This window comes from Panulirus ornatus, chromosome 43 (genome assembly GCF_036320965.1).
Source record: "Panulirus ornatus isolate Po-2019 chromosome 43, ASM3632096v1, whole genome shotgun sequence".
NCBI lineage: Eukaryota > Metazoa > Arthropoda > Malacostraca > Decapoda > Palinuridae > Panulirus > Panulirus ornatus.
In genome coordinates this window covers 11070216-11090851 of record NC_092266.1, presented here as the reverse complement: position 1 = coordinate 11090851, position 20636 = coordinate 11070216, and the positions used below count along the sequence as shown (strand labels likewise).

General features: G+C 41.7%; 1 protein-coding gene across 2 annotated transcripts in view; it reads left to right on the top strand.

Moving 5' to 3' along the window:
* LOC139762315 (ubiquitin-conjugating enzyme E2 S) overlaps positions 1–20636 on the top strand; it is a 72562-nt gene that overhangs the window by 5211 nt on the left and 46715 nt on the right. For both annotated transcript variants that reach the window (XM_071686946.1, XM_071686945.1), the window contains exon 3: positions 12992–13182. In XM_071686946.1, coding sequence (XP_071543047.1) covers positions 12992–13182 — 191 coding nt within the window. The remainder of the gene's footprint in view (positions 1–12991; positions 13183–20636) is intronic.

Here is a 20636-nt window from a genome sequence, read left to right as displayed (position 1 = left end):
TACACGTCCACACATGCAAATATACATACCTATACATCTCAACATATACATATATATATATACACACAGACATATACATATATATACAGACACAGAGACATATACATATATACACATGTACATAATTCATAGTCTGCTTTTATTCATTCCAATTGCCACCCCACCACACATGAAATAACAACCCCCTCCCCCCTCATGTGCGTGAGGTAGCACCAGGAAAAGACAACAAGGGCCACATTTGTTCACACTCAGTCTCTATCTGTCATGTATAATGCACTGAAACCATAGCTCCCTTTCCACATCCAGGCCCCACAGAACTTTCCATGGCTTACCCCAGACGCTTCGCATACCTTTGTTCAATCCATTGACAGCACATCGACCCCGGTATACCACATCGTTCCAGTTCACTCTATTCCTTGCACATCTTTCACCCTCCTGCATGTTCAGGCCCCAATCACTCAAAATCTTTTTCACTCCATCTTTCCACCTCCAATTTGGTCTCCCACTTCTCATTCCATCCACCTCTGACACATATATCCTCTTGGTCAATCTTTCCTCACTCGTTCTTTCCAGGTGACCAAACCATTTCAAAACACCCTCTACTGCTCTCTCAACCACACTCTTTTTATTACCACACATCTCTCTTACCCTATTATTACTTACTAAATCAAACCATCTCACACCACATAGTTCTCAAACATCTCATTTCTAGCACATCCACCCTACTCCACACAACTCTATCCATAGCCCACGCCTCGCAACCATATAACATTGTTGGAACCACTATTCCTTCAAACATACCCATTTTTGCTCTCCAAGATAATGTTCTCGACTTCCACACATTCTTCAACGCTCCCAGAACTTTCGCCCCCTCCCCCACCCTATGATTCACTTCCACTTCCATGGTTCCATCCACTGCCAAATCCACTCCCAGATATCTAAAACACTTCTTTCCTCCAGTTTTTCTCCCAATTGACTTGCCGTCCCTCAACCCTACTGTACCTAATAACCTTGCTCTTATTCACATTTACTCTCAGCTTTCTTCTTTCACATACTTTACTAAACTCAGTCACCAGCTTCTGCAGTTTCTCACACGAATCAGCCACCAGCACTGTATCATCAGCGAACAACAACTGACTCACTTCCCAAGCTCTCTCATCCACAACAGACTGCATACTTGCCCCTCTTTCCAAAACACTTGCATTCACCTCCCTAACAACCCCATCCATAAACAAATTAAACAAGCATGGAGACATCACACACCCCTGCCGCAAACCTACATTCACTGAGAACCAGTCTCTTTCCTCTCCTCCTACACATACACATGCCTTACATCCTCATTAAAAACTTTTCACTACTTCTAAAAACTTGCCTCCCACACCATATATTCTTAATACCTTCCACAGAGCATCTCTATCATATGCCTATCATATGCATTGGATCGATGTGGTATACAGGCGTCGATGTGCTGTCAGTGGATTGAATCAGGGCATGTGAAGCGTCTGGGGTAAACCATGGAAAGTTCTGTGGGGCCTGGATATGGAAAGGGAGCTGTGGTTTCGGGCATTATTGCATGACAGCTAGAGACTGAGTGTGAACGAATGGGGCCTTTGTTGTCTTTTCCTAGCGCTACCTCGCACACATGAGGGGGAAGGGGGATGTTATTCCATGTGTGGCGAGGTGGTGATGGGAATGAATAAAGGCAGACAGTGTGAATTGTGTGCATGTGTATATATGTATATACTTGTGTATATATACTTTTTTCTTTTTCCCCAAAAGAAGGAACAGAGAAGGGGGCCAGGTGAGGATATTCCCTCAAAGGCCCAGTCCTCTGTTCTTAACGCTACCTTGCTAATACGGGAAATGGCGAATAGTATGAAAGAAGGATATATACATATATATATATATTCTTTCTTTTCTTTCAAACTATTCGCCATTTCCCGCGTTAGCAAGGAAGCGTTAATGACAGAGGACTGGGCCTCTAAGGGAATATCCTCACTTGGCCCCCTTCTCTGTTCCTTCTTTTGGAAAATTAAAAAAAAACGAGAGGGGAGGATTTCCAGCCCCCCCACTCCCTCCCCTTTTAGTCGCCTACTACGACACGCAGGAGATACGTGGGAAGTATTCTTTCGCCCCTATCCCCAGGGACAACATATATATATATATATATATATTTTTTTTTTTATTTATTTATTTTTTTTTTTTGCTTTGTCGCTGTCTCCCGCGTTTGCGAGGTAGCGCAAGGAAACAGACGAAAGAAATGGCCCAACCCACCCCCATACACATGTATATACATACGTCCACACACGCAAATATACATACCTACACAGCTTTCCATGGTTTACCCCAGACGCTTCACATGCCTTGATTCAATCCACTGACAGCACGTCAACCCCGGTATACCACATCGCTCCAATTCACTCTATTCCTTGCCCTCCTTTCACCCTCCTGCATGTTCAGGCCCCGATCACACAAAATCTTTTTCACTCCATCTTTCCACCTCCAATTTGGTCTCCCTCTTCTCCTCGTTCCCTCCACCTCCGACACATATATTCTCTTGGTCAATCTTTCCTCACTCATTCTCTCCATGTGCCCGAACCATTTCAAAACACCCTCTTCTGCTCTCTCAACCACGCTCTTTTTATTTCCACACATCTCTCTTACCCTTACGTTACTTACTCGATCAAACCACCTCACACCACATATTGTCCTCAAACATCTCATTTCCAGCACATCCATCCTCCTGCGCACAACTCTATCCATAGCCCACGCCTCACAACCATACAACATTGTTGGAACCACTATTCCTTCAAACATACCCATTTTTGCTTTCCGAGATAATGTTCTCGACTTCCACACATTCTTCAAGGCTCCCAGAATTTTCGCCCCCTCCCCCACCCTATGATCCGCTTCCGCTTCCATGGTTCCATCCGCTGCCAGATCCACTCCCAGATATCTAAAACACTTCACTTCCTCCAGTTTTTCTCCATTCAAACTCACCTCCCAATTGACTTGACCCTCAACCCTACTGTACCTAATAACCTTGCTCTTATTCACATTTACTCTTAACTTTCTTCTTTCACACACTTTACCAAACTCAGTCACCAGCTTCTGCAGTTTCTCACATGAATCAGCCACCAGCGCTGTATCACCAGCGAACAACAACTGACTCACTTCCCAAGCTCTCTCATCTCCAACAGACTTCATACTTGCCCCTCTTTCCAAAACTCTTGCATTCACCTGGAGACCATGGAGACATCACACACCCCTGCCGCAAACCTACATTCACTGAGAACCAATCACTTTCCTCTCTTCCTACACGTACACATGCCTTACATCCATATATATATATATATATATATATATATATATATATATATATATATATATATATATATATATATATATTTTTTTTTTTTTTTTTTTTTTTTTTTTTTATACTTTGTCGCTGTCTCCTGCGTTTGCGAGGTAGCGCAAGGAAACAGACGAAAGAAATGGCCCAACCCCCCCCCCATACACATGTACATACACACGTCCACACACGCAAATATACATACCTACACAGCTTTCCATGGTTTACCCCAGACGCTTCACATGCCTTGATTCACTCCACCCTATGATCCACTTCCGCTTCCATGGTTCCATCCGCTGCCAGATCCACTCCCAGATATCTAAAACACTTCACTTCCTCCAGTTTTTCTCCATTCAAACTCACCTCCCAATTGACTTGACCCTCAACCCTACTGTACCTAATAACCTTGCTCTTATTCACATTTACTCTTAACTTTCTTCTTCCACACACTTTACCAAACTCAGTCACCAGCTTCTGCAGTTTCGCACATGAATCAGCCACCAGCGCTGTATCATCAGCGAACAACAACTGACTCACTTCCCAAGCTCTCTCATCTCCAACAGACTTCATACTTGCACCTCTTTCCAAAACTCTTGCCTTTACCTCCCTAACAACCCCATCCATAAACAAATTAAACAACCATGGAGACATCACACACCCCTGCCGCAAACCTACATTCACTGAGAACCAGTCACTCTCCTCTCTTCCTACACGTACACATGCCTTACATCCTCGATAAAAACTTTTCACTGCTTCTAACAACTTTCCTCCCACACCATATATTCTTAATACCTTCAACAGAGCATCTCTATCAACTCTATCATATGCCTTCTCCAGATCCATAAATGCTACATACAAATCCATTTGCTTTTCTAAGTATTTCTCACATACATTCTTCAAAGCAAACACCTGATCCACACATCCTCTACCACTTCTGAAACCACACTGCTCTTCCCCAATCTGATGCTCTGTACATGCCTTCACCCTCTCAATCAATACCCTCCCATATAATTTACCAGGAATACTCAACAAACTTATACCTCTGTAATTTGAGCACTCACTCTTATCCCCTTTGCCTTTGTACAATGGCACTATGCACGCATTCCGCCAATCCTCAGGCACCTCACCATGAGTCATACATACATTAAATAACCTTACCAACCAGTCAACAATACAGTCACCCCCTTTTTTAATAAATTCCACTGCAATACCATCCAAACCTGCTGCCTTGCCGGCTTTCATATATATATATATATATCTTACACTGGGATGGGGGAGAAAGAATACTTCCCACACTTTCCTGATTTGTCATAGAAGGCGACTGAAGGGGATGGGAGTGGGGGGTTGGAAACCCTCCCCTCCTTGTATTTCAACTTTCTAAAAGGGGAAACAGAAGAAGGAGTCAAGCGGGGAGTGCTCATCCTCCTCGAAGGCTCAGATTGAGGTGTCTAAATGTTTGTGGATGTAACCAAGATGAGAAAAAAGGGAAAGATAGGTAGTTTGTTTGAGGAAAGAAACCTGGATGTTTTGGCTCTGAGTGAAATGAAGCTCAAGGGTAAAGGGGAAGAGTGGTTTGGGAATGCCTTGGGAGTAAAGTCAGGGGTTAGTGAGAGGACAAGAGCAAGGGAAGGAGTAGCATTACTGCTGAAACAGGAGTTGTGGGAGTATGTGATAGAGTGTAAGAAAGTAAACTCTAGATTGATATGGGTGAAACTGAAAGTTGATGGAGAGAGATGGGTGATTATTGGTGCATATGCACCTGGGCATGAGAAGAAAGATCATGAGAGGCAAGTGTTTTGGGAGCAGCTGAGTGAATGTGTTAGTAGTTTCGATGCACGAGACCGAGTTATAGTGATGGGTGATTTGAATGCAAAGGTGAGTAATGCGAGACCGAGTTATAGTGATGGGTGATTTGAATGCAAAGGTGAGTAATGTGGCAGTTAAGGGAATAATTGGTGTACATGGGGTATTCAGTGTTGTAAATGGTAATGGTGAAGAGCTTTTAGATTTATGTGCTGAAAAAGGACTGGTGATTGGGAATACCTGGTTTAAAAAGAGAGACATACATAAGTATACGTATGTAAGTAGGAGAGACGGCTAGAGAGCGTTATTGGATTAAGTGTTAATTGATAGGCGCGCGAAAGAGAGACTTGGATGTTAATGTGCTGAGAGGTGCAACTGGAGGGATGTCTAATCATTATCTTGTGGAGATGAAGGTGAAGATTTGTAGAGGTTTTCAGAAAAGAAGAAAGAATGTTCGGGTGAAAAGAGTGGTGAGAGTAAGTGAGCTTGGGAAGGAGACTTGTGTGAGGAAGTACAAGGAGAGACTGAGTACAGATTGGAAAAAGATGAGAACAAAGGAGGTAAGAGGAGTGGGGGAGGAATGGGATGTATTTAGGGAATCAGTGATGGCTTGCGCAAAATATGCTTGTGGCATGAGAAGTGGGGGAGGTGGGCAGATTAGAAAGGGTAGTGAAAGGTGGGATGAAGAAGTAAGATTATTAGTGAAAGAGAAGAGAGAGGCATTTGGATGATTTTTGCAGGGAAATGATGCAAATGACTGGGAGATGTATAAAAGAAAGAGGCAGAAGGTCAAGAGAAAGGTGCAAGAGGTGAAAAAGAGGGCAAATGAGAGTTGGGGTGAGAGAGTATCATTAAATTTTAGGGAGAATAAAAAGATGTTTTGGAAGGCAGTAAATAAAGTACGTAAGACAAGGGAACAAATGGGAACTTCATTGAAGGGGGCTAATGGGGAGGTGATAACAAGTAGTGGTGATGTGAGAAGGAGATGGAGTGAATATTTTGAAGGTTTGTTGAATGTGTTTGATGATAGAATGGCAGATATAGGGTGTTTTGGTCAAGGTGGTGTGCAAAGTGAGATGGTTAGGGAGAATGATTTGGTAAACAGAGAAGAGGGAGTAAAAGCTTTGTGGAAGATGAAAGCCAGTAAGGCAGCAGGTTTGGATGGTATTGCAGTGGAATTTATTAAAAAGCGGGTGACTGTATTGTTGACTGGTTGGTAAGGTTATCTAATGTATGTATGACTCATTTTGAGGTGCCTGAGGATTGGCGGAATGCTTGCATAGTGCCATTGTACAAAGGCAAAGGGGAGAAAAGTGAGTGCTCAAATTACAGAGGTATAAGTTTGTTGATGCTCTGTGGAAGGTATTAAGAATATATGGTGTGGGAGGAAAGTTGTTAGAAGCAGTGAAAAGTTTTTATCGAGGATGTAAGGCATGTGTACGTGTAGGAAGAGAGGAAAGTGATTGGTTCTCAGTGAATGTAGGTTTGCGGCAGGGGTGTGTGATGTCTCCATGGTTGTTTAATTTGTTTATGGATGGGGTTGTTAGGGTGGTAAATGCAAGAGTTTTGGAAAGAGGGGCAAGTATGAAGTCTGTTGGGGATGAGAGAGCTTGGGAAGTGAGTCAGTTGTTGTTCGCTGATGATACAGGGCTGGTGGCTGATTCATGTGAGAAACTGCAGAAGCTGGTGACTGAGTTTGGTAAAGTGTGTGGAAGAAGAAAGTTAAGAGTTAATGTGAATAAGAGCAAGGTTATTAGGTACAGTAGGGTTGAGGGTCAAGTCAATTGGGAGGTGAGTTTGAATGGAGAAAAACTGGAGGAAGTGAAGTGTTTTAGATATCTGGGAGTGGATCTGGCAGCGGATGGAACCATGGAAGCGGAAGTGGATCATAGGGTGGGGGAGGGGGCGAAAATTCTGGGGGCCTTGAAGAATGTGTGGAAGTCGAGAACATTATCTCGGAAAGCAAAAATGGGTATGTTTGAAGGAATAGTGGTTCCAACAATGTTGTATGGTTGCGAGGCGTGGGCTATGGATAGAGTTGTGCACAGGAGGATGGATGTGCTGGAAATGAGATGTTTGAGGACAGTGTGTGGTGTGAGGTGGTTTGATCGAGTGAGTAACGTAAGGGTAAGAGAGATGTGTGGAAATAAAAAGAGCGTGGTTGAGAGAGCAGAAGAGGGTGTTTTGAAGTGGTTTGGGCACATGGAGAGAATGAGTGAGGAAAGATTGACCAAGAGGATATATGTGTCGGAGGTGGAGGGAACGAGGAGAAGAGGGAGACCAAATTGGAGGTGGAAAGATGGAGTGAAAGGATTTTGTGTGATCGGGGCCTGAACATGCAGGAGGGTGAAAGGAGGGCAAGGAATAGAGTGAATTGGAGCGATGTGGTATACAGGGGTTGACGTGCTGTCAGTGGATTGAATCAAGGCATGTGAAGCGTCCGGGGTAAACCATGGAAAGCTGTGTAGGTATGTATATTTGCGTGTGTGGACGTATGTATGTACATGTGTATGGGGGGGGGTTGGGCCATTTCTTTCGTCTGTTTCCTTGCGCTACCTCGCAAACGCGGGAGACAGCGACGAGGTATTAAAAAAAAAAAAAAAAAAAAATAAGTTTGTTGAGTATTCCTGGTAAATTATATGGGAGGGTATTGATTGAGAGGGTGAAGGCATGTACAGAGCATCAGATTGGGGAAGAGCAGTGTGGTATCAGAAGTGGTAGAGGATGTGTGGATCAGGTGTTTGCTTTGAAGAATGTATGTGAGAAATACTTAGAAAAGCAAATGGATTTGTATGTAGCATTTATGGATCTGGAGAAGGCATATGATAGAGTTGATAGAGGTGCTCTGTGGAAGGTATTAAGAATATATGGTGTGGGAGGCAACTTGTTAGAAGCAGTGAAAAGTTTTTATTGAGGATGTAAGGCATGAGTACGTGAAGGAAGATAGGAATGTGATTGGTTCTCAGTGAATGTAGGTGTGCAGCAGGGGTGTGTGATGTCTCCATGCTTGTTTAATTTGTTTATGGATGGGGTTGTTAGGGAGGTGAATGCAAGAGTTTTGGAAAGAGGGGCAAGTATGCAGTCTGTTGTGGATGAGAGAGCTTGGGAAGTGAGTCAGTTGTTGTTCGCTGATGATACAGTGTTGGTGGCTGATTCGAGTGAGAAACTGCAGAAGCTGGTGACTGAGTTGGTAAAGTGTGTGAAAGAAGAAAGCTGAGAGTAAATGTGAATAAGAGCAAGGTTATTAGGTATAGTAGGGTTTAGGGACAAGTCAATTAGGAGGTGAGTTTGAATGGAGAAAAACTGGAGGAAGTGAAGTGATTTAGATATCTGTGAGTGGATTTGACAGCGGATGGAACCATGGAAACAGAAGTGAGTCACAGGGTGGGGAGGGGATGAAAGTTCTGGGAGTGTTGAAAAATGTGTGGAAGGTGAGAAAATTATCTCTGTGTGGAAGGTGAGAAAATTATCTCGGAAAGCAAAATGTTATATGGTTGCTAGGCATGGGTTATAGATAGTGTTGTGCAGAGGAGGGTGGATGTGTTGGAAATGAGATATTTGAGGACAGTATATGGTGTGAGGTGTTTGATCAAGTAAGTAATGAAAGGGTAAGAGAGTTGTGGTAATAAAAAAAGTGTGGTTGAGAAAGCAGAGGGGGTGTATTGAAACAGTTTGGTCACATGGAGAGAATGAGTGAGGAAAGATTGACCAAGAGGATATATGTTTCAGGGGGAGGGAACGAGGAGAAGTGGGAGACCGAATTAGAGGTGGAAAGATTGAGTGAAAAATATTTTGAGCAATCGGGGCGTGAACATGTAGGAGGGTGAAAGGCGTGCAAGGAATAGAGTGAATTGGAACGATGCGGTATACTGGGGTCGACACGCTGTCAGTGGATTGAACCAGGGCATGTGAAGCGTCTGGGGTAAACCATGGAAAGTTTTGTGGAGCCTGGATGTGGAAAGGGAGCCATGGTTTTGGTGCATTATACATGACAGCTAGAGACTGAGTGTGAATGAATGTGGCCTTCGTTGTTTTTTCCTAGCGCTACCTCGCACATGTGTGGGGAGGGGGTTGTCATATCATGTGTGGCTGAGTGGCGACGGGAATGAATAAAGGCAGCAGGTATGAATTATGTACATGTGTTTATATGTATATGTCTGTGTATGTATATATGTGTATACATTGAAATGTATAGGTATGTTTATGTGCGTGTGGACGTGTATGTATTGTGTATGTGGTTGGGTTGGGCCATTCTTTCGTTTGTTTCCTTGCGCAGGAGACAGCGACAAAGTATAGTATTAATAAGAAAATATATATATAATCAGAAGTGTAGAGGACAAGGACAATGGGGAGAGCAAATTAGAGATAGATGGTTATAGTGGACAAATTTTTGGATGCCTGGGGCCTGAACATGCAGGAAATTGGAGCAAAATGGTGTCACTGGACTGATCCAAGGCTCATTAAGTAGGTAGAAGGAACCACCGCAAGGTCTGAGGGGGCCTAGTTAGAGATAAAGGGGTGTGATCACATGGATGTGAGTGAATGAACCCATTTTTATGTCCATTCCTGCCGCTATCCTAGTAATGTGGAAAATGACAAAAAGTATGGACAAAATGTTGAGTTTAACTTATAAGTTGAATGGGAAAGTGATGGTTGAGAGGGTGGTGATATCCCCCAAGCTCCAGATTGAGCAGAAACTTGGTGGTTCTAGGAAAGGTGGAGGATATGTGGATTAGGTGTTTGCATTGAAAATTTTGTGAGAGAAATAGAAATAGAAGGATTTGTATGTGGCATGAGTCAATCAGATTTTTGCTTTATAGAATTTGTAAGAGAAATAAAGAAACATAGAAGGATTTGTGTTTGGCTTGATATCTAGAAAATGTGTGTGAGAGAATGTCATTTCTTGGTTTCTGGTGCTACCTTGCTAATGCAGAAAAATAAAGAAACATAGAAGGATTTGTGTTTGGCTTGATATCTAGAGAATGGAAGTGAGAGAATTATGTCATTTCTTTGTTTCTGGTGCTACTTTGCTAATGCAGGAAACAGCGAACAAGTATGAAAAATATGTCAGAAGTAAGTGTATGATAGAGTTGATACAGATGGTTTATAGGTGTTACAAATATATGTTGTAGGAGGAAAGTTTCTTGAAGTAGTGAAGTTTTTATTGCAAGATTAAGGTGTGTGACTGGGAAGTGAGGAGGGTGGGTGTTTCCAGGTTATGGTGAGTTTGCTGCAAGGGTGTATGATATCACCTTTGCTGTACTGTATGTTAATGAATGGTGTGGTGAAAAGTGTGAATACGAGGATTGTGGATAGAGAGGGGGGGGCATCTGTTGGGATGGGGGGGTTGCACTTGGAGTTTGAGTCAGTGCTGTTTGCTGATGATGTGTATGGTGTTTGATTCAAGTGAGAAACTGCAAAAATATAGTTGTTAAGTTTAAAACTAAGCAGTGGCTGGTTGGTTGGAGAGAATCTGAAGAAAGTTAAGTTATTTTAGATATGGCAGTGGATGGAAATGTGGGACCTGAAGTAAACCATAGAGTGGGTGAAGGGGATAAGGTCTTGGATACATTGAGGAGTGTGTGGAAAGAGAGGTCGCTGTGTGTAAGGGCAAAGATAGGTATGTTAGATCATATAGTCCAACCGTGTTGTATGAGTGTGAGGCCTGGACTGTTGGGTATATCCGTATCCTCTATTCTATCCTGGAAACCCCATATATTGAACAACTCAGAATCAGCTTCCTTAAAGCTTGGGATGTTGTATAGGTGCCATGATTATTTTTCTTGAAAATAGCCATTTCTTATCTTAAGGGATCTTAGTTGCCGAAGTATTGAGAACTGCTTGCCTATCTGAGGTGACTTCTTCCATTGCTTTAACCCAGAGTGAAGTTGCTATTATCTTGATGATCATCCCTTTGTGTCTGTAGTTGTTTTGCTTCCTTTACTCTGTTTTGTAGGTTTCATTTTTGCCTCTGTCTTTGTGAGCTGCTTACTTGCATGTCTTCCTTCCCATTTGGGAAGAAAGAGAGAGGGATGACCTGATCACAACCTTTAAATTTTTACAAGAGATCAATGAAGTGGACAGTGCACAGTATCTTGAGAGGTGTAGGGGTAACATAATAAGAGTATATATCATGAATTTAAGTAAGAAACTTGTAAATAAGGAAGCAAAGAAATGCTTTTATAGTACAAGATTGGTGGATGATGGTACAGATTTCCTGATGACTTGGTTAATGCAGATGGTGTACGTAAATTCAAGAGGTTGTATGATGGTAAAGTGTTCAAGATATGGGGCCTCACGAGTGTAAAACTCCCTGTACAATACAAATGTGTAATTACCCAAATCTGGCTGCTTGTTTCTGTAGCTGAAGTGTGGAGACCAGCCACATGAGGAATGACAGTAATGAAACCATCTTTATTGTTGTGTTGGGAAGCTTTGTAATTTTCTTCCATCTTTTGTCATCTTCATATAACCTTTGCACCTTCAAAGAGCTGGTTTTAGAAACACTAGGAGTGCAATTGAATCATTCTTACATCCATCTACTTATGCTTATTAACTTACCTTTCATCAAATATGGCCATGATTTGAGTTTGGTTTTGACTGTGCTGTGTTGGATACTATAATAAAAACTCCCTTCCTTGACAGCAGGTACAAGCCCACATAAGATAGGCTGTTTGGAGAAGTGGATGAAAACGGGTTAGTAGTTTGAATCTTGCTGTATATGTGTATATTTTCAGCTATTTGAACAAGGTTAGCTAGGCTGTCCTTAAAACCATTTTGTTTACACTGCTGAAACTGGCCTCCATGAGAATAAATACTTTCACTTAACATTCCTCTTAATGTATCTACATCATGCCTGTTTCCTTTATATACAGTACATATTTTGATTTAATCTGCTGAAACTTTTCACATCCTATTTGACACTTTTCTTTTTCTATTGAATGATAAGAGGTATCAATGTAGTTGACTTAAGGAACAGTAATGACATCTCATATGGTTACAATTAAGGTGCAAGTTGTAGCTAAAGTTTTGGTGTAGGTGCTATTTATAGCTTGAATTGTAGAATTTAGCTTTCTTTTTTAAAAGAAATCTTCAATATACATCTATTCCTCAATTTATGGAAGGGTTGCTAAGCTTTCCTTAAATCGGTCCATATTTTCCTGTTTACATCCATTGACTGATTGGAGATGTTCCTGTGGTAAATTTTAAGACTTCATATGTAATATAATCACCTTTTTTTTTTTTTTTTTTTTTTTTACCTTTTTAAGAAAATTAATTGAAATAGATATTTTAATAAGAGAGGAAAAAGTTATACTTGCAAAAGACTTTATTGTTGTGTGGTGGTGGCATGGTAATGTATTGTGGAATGGAAGTTGCATATTAGGTAAGGAAGAGACCATTCTGCTGCACTGCTCTGTACTGCTATACAGTACAATCAGCAAAATTTTTCTGTATAACATGGCTGTCAATGATGCCCTGTGTTGCACCATTGCCAGTGACACATATGGACCAGGATTCTATGGCACATACTGTCGTTACTTATGGCCTGACCCAACATGAGAACTAGTTGGTCTAGATTTTTTTTTGTGAATTTTAGGCTATCTGAAGTTTGGATACTGTTGAAGTCGCTCACCATCAGAATTTGATTTTCCTGTATTTGTTAGACTTTCAGTAACTAGTTTTCTTCTGTTTATTGGATCATGTTCCTTATTTTCAAATTACCATAACTTTCAATATCTGAAATACTGAACTTTCATAAAAAGGGGAATAGGTGTACAGTAATGTCCCAATGCACATCTCAGATTTATAGACCATTGAAAATATATCCTCTTACAGCTGGTACACCATATGCTGGAGGAATGTTTCGTGTAAAATTAGCCCTTGGTAAGGACTTTCCAAATGTTCCCCCTAAGGGCTACTTCCTTACCAAGATCTTTCACCCTAATGTTGCTTCAAATGGGGAGATCTGTGTCAATACATTAAAGAAGGATTGGAAGGCTGACCTCGGAATTAGACATGTCCTTTTGGTAAGTATTGTAATTTCTCTGTTTTAACATGTTTATCTTTTTATGTAACATTACTCCATTTTAGTTCAGTGGAGTGGATCAGGTACACACAGTATGTGCAACACCCCTCCCCCTTTTTTTTTTCTCCCAACCCCTGTTCAATTTGTTAGAGAAAACATGAACTTACACTTTTAGATATAGAAAAAGAAAATTTTCTGATCATCAACCACCTTTTATTAGATTCTTTTGTAATACAGAAGCTGTGAGGAGTTCATACGAAGAGAGTAATGAGGCAAGGGTGTGTGATGTCATCATGGTTGTTTGATTTGTGTTGAGTGGTTAGGGAGATAAATGCACAGGTGTCGGAGTGAGGGGTGAGTATGCAATCTGTTGGGGGCAAGTTGACCTATGAAATGAGCCTGTTTGCTGATGATGCAACACTGGTGGGATACTTAAGTGAGAAACTGCAGGAGTTATTGCTTAGTTTGGGAGTGTGTGTGAAAGGAGGAAATTGAGAGGTAATGCATATAAAAGCAGGGTTCTTAGGTTTAGCAGGGCAGAGGGACAGGTTGGTGGGATATGGGTGGAGTAAATTTGGAGGAAGTGAAGTGTTTCAGGTACCTTGGAGTGGAAATGGCAGTGATTGTAATTGTGGAAACAAAATTGAATCATAGGGTGGGTAAGGGGGGCTGAGGTTTTTGGAACATTGAGCTTTCTCCCACTATATCCAAAACATGGTTTAGTACATGGTTTCTTCTTTGATTCTGTAAGGTTTGAAAAAGTCTATACTTTCACTCTGTTTTCAATCAAAAACCATTATTTTACTTTAACTTGCATTACCACCTCTCACTGATGCTTACACATGTCTTGATAGACACAAAACCTTCTGCAACTCCCCTTCACTCTGATTAAATAATACAGTATCGTTTTCAAACAGGCTTGCCACTAGCTGCCAAACCTCTGGCTCGCTCCATCTCTGCACCCCTTTTCCCTAGTATTGCTTTTGTCTCTCATCACTCCATCCATTTATATTTTAAAGTCATGGTGACAACACACATCCCTTTCTTACTCCCACGTGTATATTGAAACTTTCACTCAATTCCTATTCACTGTTACACATGCATTTGCTCCTCTGTAGAAGGCTTTCACACCATCCAACAGTTGTCCCCTTGCCTCATATATTTGTAACACATTCTGCTTGATTCTGTTTTATGCTTTCGTCAGGTCCATAAAAGCTGCTTACAGTCACCACCACAAAAACCTGATCCAACCAACCTCCTACCTTTACTAAAACTTCCTTGTCCTCCCATGTATTCTGCATTTAGTCACTTCCATCAATCAGTCAATCAGCATTCTTGCATACACTTTTCCTGGTATACTTAACAGTCTTATTCCTCTGTAATTGCTACATACATCCTAAGCAACTTTTCCTCAGGCACTACCTTCTGTTTCCATGCTGAATTGCATATCAGATGCATCCACTGTATCGCTTTCTCCTTCCTACTTGAGCATTTCAGCCATAATCCTATCCACTCCCAGGTGTCTTCCCTACCTTCAGCCTCATCACTGCCCTTTTTACCTCCCTTTTTGCTTTAGGTCCTTCCACCCTTATCCTCTTCCATCCTTCATACCCATGTATGTAACAACTGCTGCCTTGCCTTCTCCCATTCATCAATACTTCAGAATACTCTTTCTATCTTCATTTCATTTCCTTCTTTTGATTCAGCAACTCATCCTCCTTACTTTTCATAATAACTTTCACTCTTTCAACCTTCTCTTTCCTATTTCATCTGACAATAGAATTTCTTGTTTTCCCCTAAACTTTTCAACCTCATTTACTTTTTCTTTCCTTTCCTCTAACAGCTTCTTAACATCCCTACTTATACATCTTATATTCCTCCTTCCTCCTTTACTGAACTTCCACTGGTGCATTCCTTTCAAGCAATCTACCATACTACTTTTTCTTCCACATCATTTTCTAATCTCTAACATCCACTAAGCATTTCCCTTTTTATTCTTATCTCATGACCTTGTATTCTAACTACTAATTCTACTACCTTTTATAGTCTTTCTCTAAAAAATTTTGAACCATTCACAAATGATTGTATCACATTTACTGTACTTCCATCTGAAATTTTGGTCAACCTCCTTTCATACTTCACCCGACATTCTTTCTGATTCATCTTCTCTCATGCCAACACTTTTACATCTTCATTGTTTTATACACTGTACCTCCACTTGCCCTTGATCCCCCCTTTCTGGTTCAGTTTGTTGACAGCATGTCAATCCCAGTTCAGTCTATTCCATGTATGTCTTTCATCCTCCTGTATGTTCAGGCTCCAATCGCTGAAAAATCTTTTTCCAACACATATATCCTCCATATGTGCAAACCATTTCAGCACACCCTCTTTTGCTCTCATCCACACTCTTTTCTTTACCACACATCTCTCTTACCCTTTCATTAGTTGCTTGATCAAACCATCTTACACCACCAAATGTCCTCAAACGTTTCATTTCCAACACATCCACCCTCCTCCGCTCATGCTTGGCAGCCATATAGTGTTGTTGGAACTACTATTCCCTCAAACATATCCATTTTTGCACTCAGAGATAATGTCTTCTCTTTCCACACACTCATAATTGAACCCAGAACCCTTGCACCCTCCCCCACCATATGACACTTCTGCTTCCTTGGGTCCATTCTTTGCAAATTCCACTTCCAGGTATTTAGAACACAACACTTCCTCCAACTTTTCTCCATTCTAACATACATCCCAACTAACTTGCCCCTCGGCCTTGCTGAACCTAATGACCTTGCTTCTGTGCACATTTACTCTTAACTTTCACTTTTCACACAGTCTTCCAAACTCAATCACCAACTTCTGCTGTTTCTCTCTTGAATTGGCAACCAGTACTGTATCAATGGCGAACAACAACTGCAACAACTGTCTTGCTTCCCATGCCCTTTAATCCCCAACAGACTGCATACTCACCTTTCCAAAACTTGCATTTACCTCCCTCACCACCCCATCCGTAAACAAATTAAAAAACTATGATGACATCACACACCCTTGTTGCAAGCCAACCTTCACTAGGAACCAATCACTTTCCTTTCTTCCTGCTTGTACACATGCCTTACTTCCCTGATAAACTCTTCTCTGCTTCTAGCAGCTTACCTTTCACACCTTCAAGACCTTCCTCAAAGCATCTCTCTTATTCCTCACCAGATCCGTGAATGTCTTATACAAATCCATCTATTTTTGTTAGTATTTCTCCTACATTTTTCAAAGCAAACGCCTGATCCACACATCCTCTGCCACTCCTCCCCAATCTAATGCTCTGTACATGCTTTCACCCTCTCAATCAATACCCTTCCAGGTATACTCAACAAGCTTATTTTTCTGTAGTTTAAACATTCACCTTTATCCCTTTATATAATGGCACTGTACATGCACTGTGCCAGTCCTCAAGCACTTTATCGTGATCTGTTCATATACTGAATATCCTTACTGACCAATCAACAACACAGTCGCCCCCTTTCATGATAGATTCAGCTACAATACCATCCAATCCTGCCAGTTTATTACACTTCATCTTGCACACGACTTTCACCATCACTTCTCCCTTCACCAAACCACTCTTCCAAACTCTCCCACTTCGCATAACACCCCTAGCAAAACACCCTATATGATTCTATCATCAGACACATTTATCTGACCTTGAGAATGCTTACTTCATCTTACTCCATCACTGTTTGTTATCACTTCCCTTTTTCCCCCCTCCACCAATGTCCCCATTTGTTCTCACATTATTTACCTCCTTCCAGATCATCTTTTTATTCTCCCTAAAATTATATGATAATCTTTCACCCCAATTCTCATTTGCTGTCTTTTTCAACCCCTGTGTCTTCTTCTTGACCCACTGCTGCTTTCTCTTATTCATCTCCCAATCATTTGCACTACATCCTTGTAAGTACAGCCCAAATGCCTCTCTTTTCTCTTTCACTAGCAACTTTACTTCTTCATCCCACCACTTACATCCATTTCCAATCTGCCTACCTCCCACCTTTCGCATTCCACATGCATCTCTAGCACATGCCATCACTGACTCCCTATATACTTCCCATTCCTCACCAACTCCTCTCACTTTATTTGCTTTCACCTTTTGCCATTGCACGCTCAATCTCTGCTGATGTTTCTTCACATAAGTCTCCTCTCACCTCTTTCTTCTCCCCTACATTGTCTCCTCTTTTTTGAAAACCTCTGCAAATCTTTACATTCACCTCCATAAGATAGTAATCATGCATCCCACCTGCTGCCCTTTTTAGCTCATATACATCCAAAAGTCTCTTTGACATGTCTATCAATTAATTCAATTCAGGAATGACTGATGACCATCTCTCATACTCATGTATATCTCTCATTTTAAACCAGGCATTTAGTGATTCTCAAGTTGCACTCTTCTGCCCCAGTCAACTTTCTTTTCTTTCTGCCTCACTAAAATGTAGGCTACTGGCATTCTGTCTACAAGCACAGTCTCTCCTTATCATTATAATACTTGACAATTAATTCATGCAGCTCATTCTTCATAGCTCAAGATTTTCCTGTGGTGAGCACTATGCGCTAACCCTGCCTTTTGGCAAAATGGTATGAACAGTAAATAGAAGTAGTAGATAGGAGCATTAGGTAGAAGTAGTAGGTAGGAGCATTAGCTAGAAGTAGTCATTAGGAGCCTCTGTGAACACTCTGCTAGACTTGCCCTCTGCCAGTGGCCTGTTAAGGATGAGGCATTAAAAGCTAAGCAGTAGCACTAGAGAGTTCTTTAATTTTAGAGAGTCTGTTGCCCATGGCCACCCCTTTGAGGGAGTTTCAGTTGGAACAGGCATCAGAGTCCCCTCCCCCCCGGTGTTTGCGAGGTAGCGCAAGGAAACAGACAAAAGAAATGGCCCAACCCACCCCCATACACAATGTATACACACACGTCCACACACGCAAATATACATACCTACACAGCTTTCCATGGTTCACCCCAGACGCTTCACATGCCCTGATTCAATCCACTGACAGCACGTCAACCCCGGTATACCACATCGATCCAATTCACTCTATTCCTTGCCCTCCTTTCACCCTCCTGCATGTTCAGGCCCCGATCACACAAAATCTTTTCCGCTCCATCTTTCCACCTCCAATTTGGTCTCCCACTTCTCCTCGTTCCCTCCACCTCCGACACATATATCCTTTTGGTCAATCTTTCCTCATTCATTCTCTCCATGTGCCCAAACCATTTCAAAACACCCTCTTCTGCTCTCTCAACCATGCTCTTTTTATTTCCACACATCTCTCTTACCCTTATGTTACTTACTCGATCAAACCACCTCACACCACACATTGTCCTCAAACATCTCATTTCCAGCACATCCACCCTCCTGCGCACAACTCTATCCATAGCCCACGCCTCGCAACCATACTACATTGTTGGAACCACTATTCCTTCAAACATACCCATTTTTGCTTTCCGAGATAATGTTCTCGACTTCCACACATTCTTCAAGGCTCCCAGGATTTTCGCCCCCTCCCCCACCCTATGATCTACTTCCGCTTTCATGGTTCCATCCGCTGCCAGGTCCACTCCCAGATATCTAAAACATTTTACTTCCTCCAGTTTTTCTCCATTCAAACTTACCTCCCAATTTACTTGACCCTCAACCCTACTGTACCTAATTACCTTGCTGTTATTCACATTTACTCTTAACTTTCTTCTTTCACACACTTTACCAAACTCAGTCACCAGCTTCTGCAGTTTCTCACATGAATCAGCCACCAGTGCTGTATCATCAGCGAACAACAACTGACCCACTTCCCAAGCTCTCTCATCCCCAACAGACTTCATACTTGCCCCTCTTTCCAAAACTCTTGCATTTACCTCCCTAACAACCCCATCCATAAACAAATTAAACAACCATGGAGACATCACACACCCCTGCCGCAAACCTACATTCACTGAGAACCAATCACTTTCCTCTCTTCCTACACGTACACATGCCTTACATCCTCGATAAAAACTTTTCACTGCTTCTAACAGATATAGACATATAGAAATCAGACATTCCCAATCACAAGTGTTTCTTCAACAGACAACTCCAAAAACTCCTCATTGTTTCCATTTATAACACTGAATACCCCATGTGCACCAGTTATACCCTCAACTGCCACATTACTTACCTTCGCATTTAAATCATGCATCATTAATACCCAGTTTCGCACACCAGAACTGCTGACACACTCATTTAGCTGCTCCTTAAGCACCCACCTCATGATCTTTCTTCTTATGGCCAATTGCATCATAACCAATCTCTCACCATTTACTTTCAGTTGTACCCACATCACTAGAGTTTACTTCCTTACACTCTATCACACATTCCCACAACTGCTTCAGTAGTGCTACTCCTTCCTTATCTCTTGTCCTCTCACTAATCCCTGACTTTACTCTCAAGGCATTTCCAAACCATTCTTTCCCTTTACCTTTGAGCTTTGTTTCATTCAGAGCCAGAATATCCAGGTTTCTTTCCTCAAACACACTACCTATCTCTCCTCTCATCTTGGTTACATCGACACACATTCAGACTTCTTTCCTCACACCACAGACACACCTGTTCCTCACGCCTTATACTGTCCTCAGACATTTCATTTCCAATACATCCACCCTTCCTCTGCACAGCCATATCTATAGTCCATCCCTTGCATCTGTATGATATTGTTGGGACTACTGTTGCTTCAGACATACCCAGTTTTGCCTTCTGAGGTAATGCTCTCTCTTTCCACACATTATTCTGCGCTCCCAGAATCTTCGCCCCCTCTGCCACACCATGATTCACTTCCACTCCCACAGTTACATTTGCTGCTATATCCACTCTCAGGTATTTGAAATACTTCTCTACCTCTAATTTTTCTCTATTCAAACTTATATTCCAACTAATTTGCTCCTCAACCCTTGATCCTAATAACTTACATATACTTGTGTATATCCCTCTTTTTATACCAGGTGCAGATGCTCCCCAACTTGTGATTCCTAGACTTGATGATGGAGCGATAGCGATACGCATTCAGTAGAAACCATACTTTGAGTTTTGATCTTTTCCTGGACTCCTGATATGCGGTACAATACTCTCTCATAATGCTGTGCAGTGGCATTGAGCCACAGCTTCCAGTCAGCCATGTGATCACGAGTGTAAACAACCATTGCTCTATAGTATAATGTGTTGCCAGCTTTTTTTTTTTTTGTGTGTGTGTGTGTTTGCATCCCATTATGTATACAAAATGCCCATCTGTTTCCTGCATGTGGTGAGAAGAGTAAGGGAATTACTCTTGAGATGAAATTAAAGATAATTGCCCAGCATGAAGATGCCAAGCCAGTAATGGCCATTGCTCCTGAGTTAGAACTTTTGCAGTTGAAGATCTCAGCCATCTTAAAGGATA